Here is a 20,460-nt window from a genome sequence, read left to right on the forward strand (position 1 = left end):
TTGTATATGTATTAAACTGATGGCATGTCTTGTTACTAAGCTGTCCAATGACATCCATGCTATGTACGCTGACGTATGTCCTGTATTATTGTTATAATAATGTATGTCTTGTTAGAATTGCAAGTTGTGGAACAGGGCTGGAACAGAACTCCAACTACACTCCCATATACTGTGAAGATCGTGTCTCGAGATTTTATCCTTCCACCTTTTGCATTTGACTTAAGCGTTTATTCAGGTGTAAAAAACAACAGGACATCAGAAATATTTGTGCCACAATAAGCAATTACTGCATTGTTCCCATGTTATTGGAGATTTTATTGCTAGTTAAATCTGATTAAATATGGATACATATCACACCTATTACATATTACATTAAAGTATACTGTAATGTAATATGTAATTTTACATTAATCGCAACACATCTTTTTGAGTGCAGTCTCACTGCTGCCAACTGTTGCTACTCTTAAAATGTGAAAGACTTCTAAATACTCACCCAATCAAGAGTTGTTTTATGGCTAAAGAATTTTGTATATTGCTCTTATACTTAGGCATAAATGTTGGAGTAAAATATTTATTTATTTCCATGTTTTGCCTTTTAAGATCAAGATTTTATTCTGAGTGACTTTATTCATACCTGCCCAGATTTCTGTAAAGCTTCTTTCTGACAATTATGTATAAATAAAATGGAATGGAATTGTTGATACTTAAGACCAACAATTCATGTTCAATATTTACTAGGAAATTGTACCACTTCGCAGGTGTCAATCTCTCTAGGATTTAGGACCTGACTTGCCCAGTCTGTTTAATGTATATACCACTGCTGATTCAAAATACAGACGTATAATGGTAGGTTTTTGATGTACAAAATTGGTTTGTTGGTACACTGCTAATGACAAAATTAGCGCAACAGCTGAGCATCGGAGAAGCAGCAGCAGTACCTTCTTATGGGCTTTGGTTTGTTCCTCTGCATATTTCTGCACCTCCTTGATGAGGTCTTGCAATTTGCGCACCAGGTCCATATGACAGACAGCCAGCTTTTCTGTTGACACCTTAAATACATCCCATACTGGAGCAAATGTCCTGTAGGAGAGGTGGATTTTTAAAGTCATCACATTTAAAATCTACTTACAAGCAAGAATCTCCACATATACAACAAACAATACATAACACAGGGCAAATCATGAGTAATTATAGGAATTATTTAAGCTCTTAATGCTCATGTTTAATTAGCATTGTGGGTGAAGATGTTGGTTTTCCTATCCTAATTTAACATAAAGAAATGCGTCATAACTCTTTCACCAGAATGCCACCACCCCCTGTACTATAGTATGCCTGTCCTCACTTGACACAATACTTTCTGCAATTGTGTGGTTCTAAAGCACATCACACAAACATTAGAGACCTAGCCAGCTAATAATTGTTAGATAGAGAAACAGAGCAAGAAAAACCTGAGTGAAAAATGACCAGGCCCTGCTTTTGCCTTATATCCAGCAGACAGGGTTTGAAAAAGACTAAAATCCACCAAATTGACAAACACACTATAAATAAATTAGCCAGAAATGTTAGCTAGCTAAAAAAACAAACAAAAAAAAAAACAACCACACAACAACAATGTTCACTGTGACAGATTCTTAAAAATTAATTAGTTTCCTTAAACATATTATTCTATATATACAGTCAGGTCCAGCATATTATTCTATATATACAGTCAGGTCTGGACATTGACAAAGCTATTGTTATTTTTGTTGTCTACCAAAGTATAGTGGAGTTGAAGTTAAAAAATGAACGTGTGTATACAGTGGTGGTTGAAAGTTTGTGAACCATTCTCTACATTTCAGCATAAATATGACCTAAAACAACATCGAATTTTAGGAAGTCCTAAAAGTAGATAAAGAGAACCCAATTAAACAAATGAGAAAAAAAAAATTGGTCTTTTATTTATTGAGGACAATGATCCAATATTACATATCTGTGAGTGGCAAAAGTATGTGAATCTTTTCTTTCAGTATCTTGTGTGACCTCCTTGTGCAGCAATAACTGCAAATAAACTGTTGATTAATCCTGGATATTGGCTTGGGGGAATTTTAGCCAATTCCTCAGTATAAACAGTTTCAACTCTGGGATGTTGGTGGGCTTCCTCACATGAACTGCTTGCTTCAGAGCCTTCCACAACATTTATATTGAATTAAGATTAGGACCTTGACTTGGCCAATCCAAAATATAAATTTTATTCTTCTTTAACCGTTCTTTAGTAGAATGACTTGTGCTTAGGGTCATGGACTGGCTGCATGACCCACTTTCTCTTGAGTTTCAGTTCATGCACAGATGTCCTGACACTTAGAATCAGAATTTGCTGATATTATTCAGAATTAATTGTTTCATCAATGATGGCAAGCCGTCCAGGCCCAGATGCAGCAAACCAGGCCGAACCCATGATACCACCTTGTTTTACAGGTCGCATAAGGTTCTTATGCTGGAATGCATCATTTTCCTTTCTCCAAAGACAACGTTTCTTGTTTAAACCAAAAAGTTCTATTTTGATCTCCTCCATCCACAAATTTTTTCCATTAGCCTTCTGGCTTGTCTACATAATATTTAGCAAACTGCAGACAGGTAGCAATGTTCTTTTTGGAGAACAGTTACTTTTCCTCGCAACCCTGCAATGCACACCATAGTGTTCTCCTGATGGTGGACTCATGAAGATTAACATTAGCTAATGTTAGAGAGGCTTTTAGTTGCTTAGAAGTTACCCTGGGTTCCTTTGTGACCTCGTGGACATGTCTAGCACTTGGAGTGATCTTTGTTGGTTGACCACTCCTGGGGAGAGTAACAGTGGTCTTGAATTTCCTCAGCTTGTAATCTGTTTGCCTGTGGTTCAAAAAAAGTCCAGATTTTTTAGAGCTGGTTTTGTAACCTTTTCCAGTCTGATGATCAACTACACTTTTTCTGAGGTCCTCAGAAAATCTCATTTGTTATTGCCATGATATACTTCCACAAACATGTGTTGTGAAGATCAGACTTCGACAGATACCTGTTCTTTAAATAAAACAGGGTGCTTACTCACACCCGACTGTCATCCCATTAATTGAAAATACCAGACTCTAACTTCACCTTCAAATTAACTGCTAATCCTAGGGAGTCACATACTTCTGCCACTCACAGATATGTCATATTGGATCATTTTCCTCAATAAATAAATTACCAAGTATAATATTTTTGACTCATTTGACTCAACTGGGTCCTTTTTGTCTACTTGTAGGACTTGTATGAAAATCTGATGATGTTTTAGGTCATATATATGCAGATATATAGAAAATTCTAAAACCACATGATTTATATACCACTGTCTGTCTGAATACTCAATTCTGATTGGATGGAAGGTGTGCGTTCAAACCGCTAAATGCAGATACAGTCCTGTGAAAAAATAAGTACACCCTAGTACAGGAGTGCCCACACTTTTTTGACTTGCGAGCTACTTTTAACATGACCATTCAAAGAGATCTACCTACACTAAAAATGTGAAACATATATTTATTTATATATACTGAGTATACTTCAAATATATATACACACACAATATATGTTCATGTACCTTGCATAACTGCATGAGCCCTTATGGCACACTACAATGGAGTACATTTTTGGTCATTACCTTTCTCTGATGACTTGCACTGAATAGAATCAGCCAGGGTTGCACAGTCCGGACAGTAGCTGCTGGTAGCCAGCCTCAAACAGGCTTCCAAATGATGATCAGTCATTGTGGAACGTTATTTGGCCTTAATAATCTTCATGTGGGAAAAGGCTGACTCACATAAATAAGTAGAGCCAAATAATGCAGTCAAGGAGGTTGCACATTTCCTCATGTTTGGGTACCTTTCCCCTGTGAGTAAGTTCCAAAACTGTCCATGAGCTCTGGACTTCAGCTAAATGTCAGTCTGTAGTTTCAAAATCTCATCCTCCACTTCAGACGAGTTCAGGTGAAACAGCGTTGCAATTTTCGATGCAAGTGAATCAACCTCAACATTGTCCCTAAATGGGTAGCACATGAATGTAGCGACTGGCTCCAGTAAAGCAAAGTCTTGAAAGCGTCTGTCAAACTCTGACCGACAGCTGTCAATCTGCTCTGTGTAGCATGCAATGTTAAATTGCGAACAAGCCTTCCGCTGCGTCTTCAGCTCTGACGCGAGGTTTTGGAAGTTCCCAAAATCATGGCGCTGTAGCTTTGAGGACATAAGTTTTCCGTTTAAAGGCATTAACTGAGCTGATCATATTGACCACGGTTTTGTCTTTTCCTTGCAGCTCCAAATTAAGCTCATTTAACATGTTGGTCAGATCGGTTAAAAATGCCAAGTCCAGCAGCCACTGATCATCATTGAGTTGGGTGCATTCTGCATGTTTAACCTCAAAAAGAAACTCCCTTATCTTCGGACAGAGCTCTCGAAATCTCTGCAGGAATTTACCCCTACTAAGCCATCTCACGTCAGTTAGATGAGAGCAGGAGCTCAGATTGGTCGCAGTCTGCCTTCTCCAGATGCGCACGGAACAGCGGTCTTTGAAGTGATCTAGCACGTATAGAACAGGCGATCTTTGTTGCCACATCCATTATCTCTTTCATGTTTAGCATTTTTGCACATAATGCTTGTTGGTGTATTATACAGTGGTAATTAAGGAAGTCAGGGAAAGCATCGTCTTCCCTGCATTTGACAACGAATCCATTTGCGCTGCCAACCATTGCGGGCGCACCGTCCGTGGTGACTGATATCAATTTGCACACTGGGAGCTGGGTTTTGTCAATGAAGTCTTTAAAAGACTGAAAAATGTAGTCTCCCCGCGTGTGTTCTTTCATGGGCAGTATTGTTAACAGCTCTTCTTTTGCAGTCATATCTGTAAACACCATCCGAATAAAAACGCACAATTGGGCTGTATCACTTACGTCCGTAGACTCATCCGATTGCAGTGAGAAACACTCGCAATCTGTGATGTCCTTCCAAAGCTGTTGTGTCAAATCCTCGGCCATGACTTCACAGCGCCGTGTAACTGTACTTCTTGATAGCTGGAGAGCTTTGATTGAAGATAATATTTCGGTTTTGTTTCTAAAGTCCCGAAACAACGAGTCAGCTGCGTCTACGAATGCCTCTTTTATCATCTCTCCGTCTTGGAATGACTTCTTGTGTTTAATGATGGAGTGACTCACCCGGAATGATGCTTCGGTGGCTGCCTTAGCATTTGAAGTCAGTCGTGAGAAAAATGACTGCTGTCCGGACAACTGTGGTTTTAGTTCCTTCACCTTCCTCTTTCTCAGCTCGCTTTTCGGAGGGAAGTCAGTGTCCTAGTTTTTATGAACAGTCCTAAAGTGCCGCTCCACATTTCCCTTTTTCGGAATAGCAATGGTAGCTTGGCAGATCAGACAAACACACCACGAATATGACATCGTGAAAAAAAAAAATCATCCTCCCATTCCACATGGGAGTGATAAGTCTTCGGTTTCTTGCTTGATCCCGCTACCTCACTCATTTTGTACCCTTTCTTCAGTAGGAATAAATTGGAAAGTTAACTCAGTGATTTCGCTCGCGAGCCTTTAGCAGTAGCTGGCGCGTTTGATCGCACACGCGTGGTGAGAGAAAAGACGAGATCTCAGACTGGCTGCCCTGTACGTCAACGCTAACATCTATTTTTTTTGTGAATGGCGATCTACCTGCACTTCCTTTGCGATCGACTTATTGGGCACCCCTGCCCTAGTAAATAAAAATAGTAAATGGCGCACTTATATAACACTTTCATCCAAAGCGCTTTACACTGTGTCTCATTCACCCATTCACTCACACACTCACGGTAGCAGAGCTGCCATGCAAGGTGCTAACTTGCCATCGGGAGCAACCTGGGGTTTAGTGTCCTGCCCAAGGACACTTCGGCATGTGGAGTCATGTGGGCCAGGAATCGAACCACCAACCCTACAATTAGTGGACAACCCGCTCTACCACCTAAGCCACAGCCGCCTCACCCAATGGAAATTGTTGGCTTTTTGAGACATATTTGGGACAAGCAAACATTTGATCATCTTTGAAACAGTGCCTATTAGTAAAGTTAATATACTTGAACAAAACCAAAAATTAGCAGTTGTTTGAAATCTGTGCCATTTGTAGATGATTTTCCTTACAGTGGAATGATGTATTTCAAATAATTTGGAGATCTTTTTTAATTTTTTGCCAGACTCATAGGTATCCACAACCTTTTTTTTTTGAAGGCCTTACAGAACTTTTTAGTTCTTGGCATAATGACATCACACACCTCAATATCAAAGGGAACACCAGACACTAGATATGAGAGGGGAATAATAAGACCGGTTCCACCTGCAGATTCTAATCACTTGCACCCAATCTTGAACACCGGATTCTAATTTTATGGATTTGAAGGTGTGATAAATGTAGTAGGGTGTACTTACTTTTTCGATGTGACTGATCTGTTTTTTGTTAATTTAAATTGTGAAAATTCTACAAAATGTCAATTTTATGTGTCATTTGATCAAGTGTATTTATTATTATTTATTAATAGGCACTGTTCAAAGAAGATCAAATGTTTGCTTGTCCAAAAAAAAAATAAAAAAATCATGGGATGTACTTATTTTTTCATGTGACTGTAGTTTCAATCAGTTTAATCACCGTTCTAAATTTATGCGCTGACTATAAACAATTGCAACCATAGTAACATACAGTTACACTTGCATAGATGAAATTATCTTATCATTCATTTCAAACAAAGCAAGGAAACACTTGGAATTTAGCGGAGCACCTGAAACACAGGCCCTATATAATGTTTGTTTGAGGCAGCTGGCATTGTGGCCGTGAAACCAGCTAACGTTATGCTACAAGTAATGTTTGCGATAACCAGTTATTTGTTAACGGCGCTAACGCATTGCAATGTTATAAACTACCTCCGAATGGGCCACTGTGCATCGCCATTCAGCCCGTGTCCTGTCAGCAAAATGTAGCCTAATGTCACTAATAATTATTCAAATGTTAATGCTTTTAATAAATCTTTTTTGGCATGCCACCATATCAGTGAATTTAAACTCATGCATTCAGAGTATAAGGTGTGTGTGTGCGCATTTGCGTGTTTAGGAGTGCACCTTAGCACTTGTTATTAGCACTTTGCACTGTTTTATTAGTCATTGACAGACCGTGTTTGATAACTAAAATCCCCCCCTCCCCCTCACTCTCTCTCTCTTTTTGCCAGTATTAGCCAGAGGAGGATGTCCTCCAGGAGTTTTTAATTTTACTTAAAACAAATTTGTATTTTTATTTTTTTAAAACCACAACGTGGTATCGACTTTGGTATCGAGTACTTTTGGTGGTATCGGTACCGACTACTAGATTTTTGGTATCGTGACATCCCTATCCTAAACACACCTCAAAATCCACAATGGACTACCTCAAGAGGTGCAAGCTGAAGGTTTTGGTATGGCGCTCACAGTCCCTGACCTAAACATCATAGAAAATCTGTGGATAGACCTCAAAGAGCATAGCATACAAGACAGCCCAAGAATCTCACAGAACTAGAAGCCTTTTGCAGGGAAGAATAGGTTAAAGTCCCCCAAACAAGAATTGAAAGACTCTTAGCTGGCTACAAAATGCACTTACAAGCTGTGACACTTGCCAAATTGCCAAATACGAAATATTGACCATGCAGGGTGCCCAAACATTTGCTTCAGGCCCTTTTCCTTTTTTGTTATTTTGAAACTAGAAGTTTGAAACTAAAAGTTCAAAATAAATAAGTAACTTTGCTTAAAATATTAAAGAAATCTTTACTCTATAAGACTTTTGGAAATCAGCATCTTTTACTCGCTTACCCACCAGGGATGCCCAAATATATAATATCCACTTTAATAGGAACACCTGCTCATTTTTGCAATATCTAATCTGCCAAGCATGTGGCAGCAGCATAAAGCATAAAATCATGCAGATACAGGTCAAGAGCTTCAGTTAATGTTCACATCAAACATCAGAATGGGCAAGAATGTGACCTCTGTGACTTAAACTGTGGTATGGTTGTTAGTGCCAGCTGGTTTGAGTATTTCAGAAACTGCTGATCTCCTGGGATTTTCACAAACAGTCCCTAGGGTTTACCCAGAATTAACTGACGCTCTTGACCTGTATCTGCATGATTTTATGCATTGTGCTGCTACCACATGATTGACTGATTAGATATGAATGTGCAGGTATACAGGTCTTCCTAATAAAGTGGAATGATGAGTGTACATTGCATGTGTTTTTAATCCTTCTTAAATTTTAATTCTCTACTGTTATGAAAAAAATGTTCTAGTAAAATCATATGGGCATTATAATGGAATGGTGCTTAAGGAATCCCATTTTGACTTACAGACATTCTGAGAGTGCATCCCAGTTTTATAACAGATTCTAAAAGTGTGTCCAGTGAGCCTTTCAGATCTTTCTGGAATGTAACAAACCTAAAAGCCGTAGTAAATCTGGTAAAATTGTACTAAATGGCTACTGTCAACTGTAGCGTAAATAACAGCTTCTCAATTTGAGAAAGACATCACTGCTTTGAAAAAATTAGCTTGCATACTCAGTAACAGTGGAAAGAAGAAAGAAAGCTTGCCAGAAAGTTCTACAGGTTGAGGAGTTGAATAAAGAATTGTTCTGCAAATTACTATTTATTGTTATAATTTGTGGATGAAAATGTCTTCCTTTTCCAGTATTCCTGTTTTTTTGGGGGGGTTTCTAGTGTTTCCAGGGCATAGTGGCAGGGTTAGCATAAAAAAAATCATATACACGCACACAAAATCTTTGCAAACCTGTGGTTTAAATCAAATACAGCAACAGATACAAATATTTTGAGCACTAAACAGATACATACAGTTAATGGCATTGTGTTACACATTTGAGTACATGCTTTAGAAATGAAACACATACCCCAACTGAGAGAAGTTGCCAGCAGTCTTGGTCAGTTTGGTCATTGCTCTGGAGTATGTCTCCTCAATTGTAGCCCTGCAGACACATCATATTTACAGTCACTCCTGGCTGAATTTATACCAAATTGATTTCAAAGTAAACAAAAATCCTTGGGGAAAGATATTAGTTTCATAATACACCTGAAAATTCGAAATCATGATTTTTGAGCCCATGATAATATCAACACAATTGTTTACACCTACCTGGACTCTACTTCCTTGCAGTTGAATAGTGTACAAATGTTGGTTTAGCAGTTCAGACAATTAGTTAATTACACAGCTCTTGATTTTTGCCAAAATAGGCTGAACACCCTCTGCTCTGAGATGCTAACAGATACATAGAATGGACACAATGCAGGACCACACATGGGTGATACACAGCAAGGGAGGTCCTGTCACAGATAACCAATTCAAATTTCTTATTTATGTGGTTGTAAGAAAGCATAAAGTGTGATACAATTCAAAACCTTACTTTAAACTTTTAATTTTAAAATGAAACATTGAATTTTGTGTATAAGGAAAAAAGTTTTTAAAAAAGAAATATTTTGAACTATCAAAATGTCCAAATGGGTGGGGCCATAAATCTTAATTGTTTTACAAGACAATGCTGGACAGAACAAAATGAGAAGCAAATAAGCATAAGCACAACATACATAGACATTAAATTGCAATGTGTACAAAAAAAAATCCTGTCTGGTTTGACACACATAAACCCTGCCTCAGTTCAAGAATACTTCAATTCTCAATTAGGCAATAATACAATGGATATAAAAAGTCTACACACCCTGTTAAATGGCAGGTTTTTGTGATGAAAAAAATTAAACCTAGATAAATCATGTCAGAACTTTTTCGACCCTAAATGTGAAATTACAATGTCTAAAAATTAAGTGAAAAACGATCAGAAACATATCAGGGAAAAACAGGAAAAATAAAGTTACAATAAACGTGTTGCATAGGTGTGCACAGCCTTTTATCTTTGGGGATGTGGCAGTGTTCAGAATGAACCAATCACATTAAATCTCATGTTCAAAGTAATTATCATACAGATGTCAATTAAATTATTTTGATTAACCCGAAATAAAAAAGCTATTTCTATAGGATTTTCTTGACATCTCCTTGGTTTCATTGACTGCTGAAGCCATGGTTCGCACATATAGTCGGGGAACTAAGAATTGAACGCATCAACATTTTTTTCAGTAAATAGATTTCCAATAAGGCTATTCACAAGAAATTTTCACCAGACATCAGTATTAACTCAAGAAATCCACACATATAAAAAAAAAATCCAAACATTAAAGTCCATAAATGAAGCTATGTGTAAAAAAGAGGAATGACAGGAAAAAAGTATTGAACACGCTAACTGAAATTTATCTAATATTTAGTGGAGAAGCCTTTGTTTATAATGCTTCCTGTATGACGACATTAACCAGCAACAGTATTCAGATGTGATTTTGGCCCATTTTCTAACATATTGTTTTTAAATCTTGTATAATTATATGAAGTCAGGTGATTGACTGGGCCATTCTAATGCCTTAATTTTTTTTTCTCTGAAACCAATTAAGAGTTTCCTTTGCTATATGCTTTGGATCATTGTCCTGCTGGAGGTCCATCCACGTCTCATCTTCATCCTGGTGGATGGCAGCAGATTCTTCTCAAGAATCTCCCGGTAAAGGGCTCCATTCATTGTTCCGTACATGAAGTCTGCCAGTACCATGCGATGAAAAACAACCCCACACCATGATGCTTCCACCTCCAAACATCACTGTTGGAACAGTGTTTTAAGGGTGATGTGCTGTGCCATTTCTTCTCCAAACATGGTGTGTAGTAACGACAGCCAAAAAGTTCAACTTTGCTCTCATCGACCAGACTACACTCTCCCAGTATTTCATAGCCTTGTACAAATGAGTTGTAGCAAACTTTGCGGGGTGAGCATGAGCAGTGGAGTGCATTGCCTATTGTGTTCTCTGTGACTATGTTACCTGCTGCCTCCATGTGTTTATGGAGCTCTTTCCGAGAGGTCCTTGGCTCTTGAGCTACTCTTCTGACTATTCTTCTGACTCCCTGGTCAGAAAACTTGTGAGCAGCTCCTGTGCATGGCCGGTTCATGACGGAGTGATGTTGCTTCCACTTGCGTATAATGGCCCCAATAGTGCTAACTGGACGATTCAGAAGTTTTTGAAATACGTCTATATACGATTCCATCAAAATGTTTTGCAACAATAAGGTTGCGAAGGTCTTGGGAGAGCTCTTTGCTTTTACCCATCATGAGATGTTTCTTGTGTGACACCTTGGTAATGAAAAGCCTTTTCATAGACCATCAATTTACTAACCCAGCTGATATTAATTTGCACAGATAGGGGTATAATTACTTATGGATTTCAGCTGGTTCCTTGCCTTACCTTGGAGAACTGCTTTTTCTTAGCATATTCAATACATTTGTCCTGTGCCATTCCACTTTATTACACATAACTTTATTTATGCACTTTAATGTTGTGAATTCTTTATATCCAGATTTCTTGATACGGATTAATTAATTAATACTGATGTCTGGTGAAAATGTCATGCGAATAGACTCATCAGAAATATATTTACTGAAAAATTTTTGACGCGTTCAATACTTATTTCCCCCACTGTTTGTATGTATGTATGTATGTATGTATTAGGGCTGCAACTAACGATTGTTTTCATAATCGATTAGTTGGCCGGCTATTTTTTAGATTAATCGGATGGGGGGGGCGGCAAACTTTCAGTACAATTGTTTATTTCAAATATAATCCACAAACTTTTCTTTGTCCGGCTTTTCCCATATCTACTTGGGGTCGGCTCTCCTAATCTTTTGTCTCCAGATTGCTCTGTTCTGGGTCGTCTTTGGGTCTATATTGTCTCTGGCGAGGTCTTTATTTATAACATCCATCCATGTTAGGCGGGGTCTTCCACGGCTTCTCTTTCCTGTACCAAGCTCCAGCACTTTTCTGGTCATGTGGTATTCTGGTTTTCTCATCACATGTCCGTACCATCGTAGGCGTGCTTCAGTCAATTTTTCAGGTAGTGCTCTGACTTTACAACTGCCCATGATATATTGGTTTGGAACCTTATCTAGGAGTGCCACTCCATCTTAGCATTCTCATTTCATTTACACTTAGCTTTTTTGTCTGCTGTTTTTTAAGTGGCCAGCATTCAGCACCGTATGTTAAAGCAGGTCTCACAGCGGACTTATAAATCTTGCCTTTGATTTGCACTGGCATTCTTCTGTCACAGAGCACTCCTATTAAACTTCTCCATTTCAGCCACCCTGCATTCGCACGACTCATGATATCGGCGTCAATAGAGCCATATAATGACAATAAACAGTCCTAATAATCTTTTCTCTCCCTCTCTCCTTCTGTCGAGCCACACACGATTTTATGGAGATACTAGAGATCCTGATCCTTTCTGCTCTCCGGACCTACCTTATCCATTTCAGATGTCCTACCTCTGGATGGAGCTCTCATCTACTCCAATTCCAGATTTTTGGGAATATGGCTGCTTCTAAGGCCAAACGGACTTCATATAAAACCATAATAAACTTTTTCACACTATCTGTTGCTACCCAGATGAGGATGGGTTCCCTTCGGAGTCTGGTTCCTCTCAAGGTTTCTTCCTCTTAACATCTTAGGGAGTTTTTCCTTGCCACCGTCACCACCAGCTTGCTCAGTTGGGATAAATTAGCACTTTTAATATCTGTATACCATGCTGATATTTTTGTAAAGCTGCTTTGAGACAATGTCTATTGTAAAAAGTGCTATAGAAATAAAATTGAATTGAAAAAATTGAATTGAATAAACTGGAATTAAACTAAACCTTTTAAGAAACTCACACCAGTTTCTCCATCCCCTTTAACACAGTGGAGCATTTTGGATATAAACATAAGTTTGTGCTCGTGCACCACAGTCGTGCTTCCCTGCTACACAAACTCTGCTTTGTAAGGTTTGATCTTCTTCAGTGTGTTTAATATAAAATGTCCCCCTGCCTTAGAGGACTTGGAGGTCGCACACTTTCTTCCTCAGTCACTTGACGATTACTCCGTCTGATGGTGACTGGGGTCATGTTGGGAATAAAAGGTAACGTTGACAAACAGTAAACTGAAGAAAGTCATTGTCGGTGACTCTGGGTGTCTGCTAAAGCTAGCGGCATCACATTGTGTGCGCATGACATCATGCGTCACTGACTAGGAAGTGGATTATACTTCTGGTTTTTATAGGCTATATATTAAACAGTCATTTCTATATATATTGCTTTATTTTATTAATATTTAACATTAATAATATTAATATTGGACATTTAAAACTGAATCAAAACATTTCAAGATTTTATTTTTTATAATTTATTGTTGGAATGACATTTAATTTGACTCTGAATTATCTTTTGTTATTTTATTCGTCAACGCAAACTTGAACATCTCATTTGAATATATTTTGATACATTTAACAAATATATATATATATATATATATATATATATATATATATATATATATATATATATATAATTTAAACAATTTTTTAAAACTTTACCACAGACTCCCTGCAATTACACCACTGATCACCAGGGGTCCCCCCCTCTGTTGGTGTCAAAGTGCATGCATCTACAATCAGAAATTTGACCTGCATGGGAGGCGTGCCTGGAAAAAGTCTTTGCAAGACTAGTTTGCCAATGAGTATATAGGCAAAGACCAGGCCTTTTGGAATAATGTGCTCTGGACAGATGAATCAAAGATAGAGTTGTTTGGACACAGTAACAGCAGACATGTTTGGCGCAGACCAAAGACAGCTTTTCAGCAGAAGCACTTCATACCAACTGTGAAGCACGGTGGTGGAAATGTTATGGTTTGGGGTTGCTTCACTGCCTCATGGACTGGACAGAGATTCAACTATGAATTCGGCATCATATCAAAGCTTGTTTGGAGATAACGTGAGGCCATCTGTCCGAAAGTTGAAGTTGAACCGAAAGTGGACCTTTCAACAGGATAATTATCAATAATGATCGATAATGGATAAGTATAATGATCCTAAGCAAATCCACCAAGGAAGGGTTCAAAAAGAAGAAATTGAGGGTTATGGAATGGCCTAGTCAAAGCCCATTGTCATGGCAATATTAGGCTTTCAATAATTTCTTTGAACTTTTCTTTTTCTGCGGCAGAATGATTGTACAACATACATCTTTAATTAAAAAAAAAAATTAGTTCACAAGTTTTAATTAATTTGGGGTTTTCTGTAATCAACACAGGGTCAAAAATATATATACACAAACACTTAGATTATTAATTCAATGGTGCTGAAAGTTCCAAAATGTCCTTTAATTTGCCAAAACCAAGGCCTCTTAATTTCCTGTTAGTGATCATGATGGACTACAGCTGGCACCTTCTCTGTGCCAACATAAAAAGGGTTTGTTTGACAGCACTCATTGGATTGACCAACGCACAACAGTGCAAGTCAGGAATGTCTCTTGGAGCCATTTCTAAACAATTGCAGATTCCAAGATAATCAGTTCAAACTATTGTACACAAGTACAAGTTATTGGGAAGTGTAGCCACTTTGCCAAGGTCTGGAAGAAGACCCAGTCGGTAACCCTCGGCTGAGAGGAAATTGGTTCAGACGGTCAGGAAAAGCCCAGGATCCACCAAGGCACAGGCCTGCCATGAACTGGAAGCTGCTGGAACATCAGTGTCAATGTCGACAGTCAAGCGAGTTTTACATCGCCATGGACTGAAAGACTGTGGTCCAAGAAAGAAGCCCGTGCTCCAAAATCGACACCTTCAAGCCCTTGTAAAGTTTGCGGCTGACCATATGAACAAAGAAAAAGCCTTCTGGAGAAAGGTTTTATGGTCAGATGAGAAAAAGATTGAGTTGTTTGGCCACAATGACCAGAGGTATGTTTGGAGGGGTAAAGAACACTGTACCAACTGTTAAGCATGGTGGTGGTAGCATAACGCTCTGGGGCTGTTTTGCTGACAGTAGTGGATGGAATAATGAATAAGGAGGACTACCTTAGAATTATTCAGCATAATCTCAATCCATCAGCCAGACGGTTGAAACTTGGACACAAGTGGGTGTTCCAGCAAGACAATGAGCCAAAACACACATCAAAGCTGGTTGTGGAATGCTTCAAGGAGGCTAACATTAAGCTTTTGGAATGGCCTTCCTCATCTCAACCCTATCGAAAATTTGTGGACTGTGCCTAAAAGTCGAGTCAGGGCCAGGAAACCAACAAATGTCATTGAACGTTACCAATTCTGCCAAGAAAAGTGGTCAAATATCCACCCAGGATTCTGCCAGAAGCTGGCTGATGGCTACCAAAAGCGTCTCCTCAAGGTGAAACTTGCTAAGGAACATTCAACTAAATATTAGGTGTGTTGTATGTATATTTTTGACCTTGTGTTGACTACAGAAAACCCCAAATAAATGAAAACTTGTGAACCAAATTCTTGTTTTTTGGTTTTTATTAAAGATGTATGCTGTACAATCATTCTGCCCCAGAAAAAGAACAGTTCAAAGAAATTACTGAAAGCCCAATATTGCCATGACATTCATGTTCATGAGTGTATGTAAACTTCCGACTTTGTGTGTACACACACACACACACACACACACACACGTTGGGCAAATTACTCAAAAAAGTAACCCACTACAGATTACTAGTTACTACGTTAAAATTGTAATCTGATTACATTACAGATTGTTGCATGTAAAAAGTAATCAGATTACTAATTACTTTCACATTACTTTCAAAACATATCAAACCTACAAAAATACATTACAAAGTGAAACTCATAGTTCTTTCAGTAATTTTTGCGCACGTCAATGTATGACATGATCAGAAAAAGTTGGATTTGTCATAAAACTTGCCTCGGGTGCTGTTACTATTTGAAGGACTACCAGACCTATAAAACATAAAACTTTTCTAACTAGGGTAGTTTGGTGTCGTTAGCCAAGAGGAGACACGGCTATCATTGTCTGTGTTTAGTGCCTACAGTGCCATGCAATGTACATTATCTTTCCTTATGCTCTGCTCAGATCATGTTCACATAAACTGTAACTCATATAGACTTTTACACACCTCGTTTTCCTGCTCAGCATCAGAGGATGTTACTGTTTCAGTTTCAATCCCTTTACTGGTTAAAAAAAAAGAATCAGCGTATATCCATTTTTCCTCATACTGATTGTGAGCTAGGATTTGGCAGAAGTGAAACCTGTCAGCCAATAAGACACAAGTATTTCCACATATTTTCCTGTAAACCCTGTCTGATTGGTCTCGCCTTCGTTCACTGAAGATATAAAATTACTTCTTTTACTGAAGTTCAGTTACGTATTGACAAATCACTCCAAGTGGAGAACTATTCGGGGCTAAAGAAAAAATCTTCGGGGCAAAACGTGATTCATTTAAAAATACATTTTACTTAATAGTGTTTTCTTAACAATAAATTTGTAATGCAAGTAACATCATTTTATTGATATCAGTAAATGTAATGAAATTCCATCAATTTAAAATGTAATGCGTTAAATAACTGTGTTATCAGAAAAAGTAATTAGATTACAGTAACGCATTACACCCAACTCTGTGTATATACATATATAAATAAAAATTACCTTTCTCTAATGAAGTCTGCAAGTTCCTTGCTGGATATATGGCCATGTTTCATGTTATGGTAGAGGACATCGAATCCATTATTTTTATCACCCTGCAACATAGAGAGAGAGAGAGAGAGAGAGAGAGAGAGAGAGAGAGAGAGAGAGAGAGAAAGCGATAGAGAGAGAGAGACAGAGAGATGGATAATAAATTAACAACTTAGAAAAATCCTGGAAGTATAATTTTGAAAGAATAACAGCAAATATCTTTTGTGCTAGTGACCAGTTACATTATTTGTACTGCCCTTATCAGCATTTTAAGAAAGCCTGCCATAAGCCTCCAATTACTGGGTAAGTTTCTGACACCTGGTAACACAATTAACACATGAAGGAGACATGCAATAAATCAGCACTTCCTTTATTTATTCATGATAAATAACAAAAGTATTGTTAAAGTTTAGCCCTAAATATTTATTCTTATATGTACTGTATCAACTCAAATAATTTACAGTCCAAACATCTTTTTTTTCCTGTTTCAGTTATGTAGTTATGTGCTAAAATGCCCCAGGTGAGAGAGTGAGGGAACATGTGTGCATGGTGCCCTGAGCTGGTCTGGCATCCCATCCAGGATATTCTTGCCTCCCATTGCTTTAGGGATAGGCTCCAGATCCACATGACCCTGACCAGGATAAAGTGATTACTGAAGATGAATGTACCCTAAAGCTAAACAGAAACAAAAATGTTTCACTTAACCCTGTACTTGATCTGCCAGATTTTAAATTATGTTCCACTTCAAAGATGGCTCAATCTTTATCTCTTTTTATGGAAGAGGTCCCTAAGAGAGACAGAGAGAGCATTCTAGGTCATTCTGAAGTCTCATTCCAATATTGACTACTTTTTTTTTTTTTTACTAACAGGGAGTTTTTAGATTTTGTTACCTATCTTGATACTGATAACCAAAAGTCTAACTTTTTTTTTAGCCCATCAACTTCCAAAATAACGGATAAAGGATAACTCTGCTAACCTAATCACAACCCCAAAACATTTTTAAAAAGTTTCTATTCTTCTCTGTACACACCTGAATATCTAGCTGATTTCAATACTGAACTCAATACCTTTCAAGAAATTCTGAAGCTCCCAGCAATATGAAAAACTGCAACCCCCTGGGCTGGATGGGTTTGGGAGAGTTCAATAAAAAGTTATGTGAAGTTGGCTCCCCTCCTTTTAGAGGTGATTAATTAATCTTTGTTTGGTAGAACATATTTGTTGACCTGTTTAATTTTGTAACACTTTAATTTCTTGGACCAAATTACTTTATACATCTCTGCAAGCCCATGTCTTAAATAACTCCATCTAGTCAACTTTCTTCCATTGTATCAGCCCAGTTGACAGGAGTCCCCATTATTGCCATTGCTTTTTGCCTTGGCATTGGAGTCCCTGTGCATTGCCCTTAAAGATAAATTGAATAATTAAATGTTATCTTTTGTTGCGGTGTCGAGAATGTAGTTTCCTTTTATGCTGACACTCTTCTGTTATATGTTAGTCCTCCCCATACTCAATTCCAGTAGTTCAATGCATTTAGGAAAAAAAAAAGAAGTTTTTTTAGTTATTGTTTAGTTAAGTTATTGCTTTCAACTTAATACCACATCCCCATGATTAGTTAAGTCAAGTATTCCTTTTGATCTTCCACCATTCCTTCGAGGATTTAAGTACTTGTGCATAAACATTATTCTTTCAATGTCTTCTATTCAGGTTGCAACTTTGGCCCCATTGATTGACAAAATGAATACAATGGTGAACAGTCTCCCTCTTTCCTTACTGGTTAGAGTTCTAAGGGTAAAAACAAATAAGTTCCTAAGTTTATGTTTATATTTCACAGTCTTTTTCGGTTTTTGTCTCCATTGTCCAGATACCAAGTAGTGTATTTTAGAATCGCTCTCGTCATTCTCTGCTAGCTCATTTTTTTTCTTTCTCCCATTTTCCATTGCATGTTATACTACAAACACCTTAGTTTTGTCCACTGTAAAGATTTGGATGCAGTCTCAATTTCATGCAGCCTCAACATTGAATCCTTCATGTAAAAATCTTTTATTTACACTTTCAAAGCTAGACTAAACATTTACTCTTTGGGACAGACTTGGAATTAGAAATTTGAAAGATATTTATGATGGAAACACCTTTTAAAGCTTTACGACATTGTTTTAAATTTGATCTCTCTCACAATAATTTGTTTTATTACTTTCCAAGTTCAGCACTGTATACAATCCCTTTTTCCTTCATTTCCCTCTGAGATATCAAGGGAGAGATTTTTTTGTAGGTCATCTAACCTAAAGGGAGTCAAAAGTATTCTATAATATTATCATGTTTCGTTACATTGATAATCTCTCCTGAACCAAGAATAGGTAGGAGTCAGAGCAAGAGGTGATGGATGAGAATTGGTTGATAAAAGTTTTGAAAAGAATGCATTCTTCTTCCTCTTGTGCACGCCTCAATTTAATGCAAGTTAAACGAGATCATAGCGCTTACACGTATAATACATGTACGATACCAAATTAATGAATATTTATTCAGATGTTAGCCACATGTCCTTGCTGTAGTGCAGAAACAGCATATTTCTTTCAACTGTTTTGGTGATGTAAAAAATTGGAAAGGTTCTGTCTAGATATTTTTAAAAAAATTATTTAATACTATCAGCAGCTTTAAATGATGAATTTGGAGCCCTGTCCCTTGTTTGCTACATATGGAGTGTCTATTTTAACCTGCAAGACACAAGTACATGTAGGGGTGGGTAATTCAGATTTTAGGTCATGAATTCACATTCTGTATTTCTACAAAACTTTGCAGCCTTTCCAGTGAACCTGTAGCAGTAATTGTTGTCAATCAGAATATAAGGGGACCCACTCATTCTCTCTGATCACTGCCTGATTTGATTTAAAATGTATATTAATCATAACACGTGCACTTTGCCACGCTACTGTATCATATAGTCATGTTGGCTACTATCCCACTTTACAGAAAATCTCCAAAATATATCTCCAAAACTCTGAATGAGTCACCCCGATGACCCTACAGAACTTAATCAGGTGATGGTATGCTTAAAGTCAATGACTACGTTTACATGGACAGCAATAATCTAATTATTGACTTTATTCTGATTAAGACAATATTGTGATTAAGGTGTTTATATGAGTTGCTTTTAGAATATTCCTTTCATGTTACCGTTTTACATGTTATAGGACATAGATCGATTAATTGTGTTACGAAACACAACTCAAGCAGGAAGTAAGCGCAGGAGTAACGTTTTTATTTACACTATTTAAGCAAAGCACATGAAACTTAAACATTTATCCTTTAACTAGGATTGAGGCATAAAGCACTAAACTTAGAACACAACTATGACATGAAACACCGGTTTCACTCAGGCATTAAACACTCCATTTAACTCAGGCATGAAACACTCGTTGAACTAAGGCATGAACACTCGTTAAACTAAGGCATGAACACTCGTTAAACTAAGGCATGAACACTCGTGGAACTGAGGCATGAACACTCGTGGAACTGAGGCATGAACACTCGTGGAACTGAGGCATGAACACTCGTGGAACTGAGGCATGAACACTCGTGGAACTGAGGCATGAACACTCGTGGAACTGAGGCATGAACACTCTTTGAACTATGGCACGAACACTCATTTAACCACGGCACAAACACTCATTTAACCACGGCACGAACACTCATTTAACTATGGCACAAACACTCATTTAACCATGGCACGAACACTCATTTAACCCTGGCACGAACACTCATTTAACCCTGGCACGAACACTCATTTAACCCTGGCACGAACACTCATTTAACCCTGGCACGAACACTCATTTAACCCTGGCA

General features: G+C 37.8%; 1 protein-coding gene across 5 annotated transcripts in view; it reads right to left on the reverse strand.

Moving 5' to 3' along the window:
• Positions 1 to 20,460, reverse strand: part of fcho2 (FCH and mu domain containing endocytic adaptor 2) — a 136,531-nt gene that overhangs the window by 97,671 nt on the left and 18,400 nt on the right. For 4 of the 5 annotated variants that reach the window (XM_053618396.1, XM_053618397.1, XM_053618395.1 and 1 more), the window contains exons 2-4: positions 16,594 to 16,685; positions 8,931 to 9,005; positions 939 to 1,080 (exon numbers count right to left, since the gene is read on the reverse strand). In XM_053618396.1, the coding sequence (XP_053474371.1) occupies positions 939 to 1,080; positions 8,931 to 9,005; positions 16,594 to 16,685 (309 nt within the window). Of the gene's footprint in view, positions 1 to 938; positions 1,081 to 8,930; positions 9,006 to 16,593; positions 16,686 to 20,460 lie in introns of those variants that run through there. The other variant, XM_053618399.1, reaches the window with a different exon arrangement.

The sequence above is a fragment of the Ictalurus furcatus genome, chromosome 28 (assembly GCF_023375685.1).
Source record: "Ictalurus furcatus strain D&B chromosome 28, Billie_1.0, whole genome shotgun sequence".
NCBI classification, from domain to species: Eukaryota; Metazoa; Chordata; class Actinopteri; order Siluriformes; family Ictaluridae; genus Ictalurus; species Ictalurus furcatus.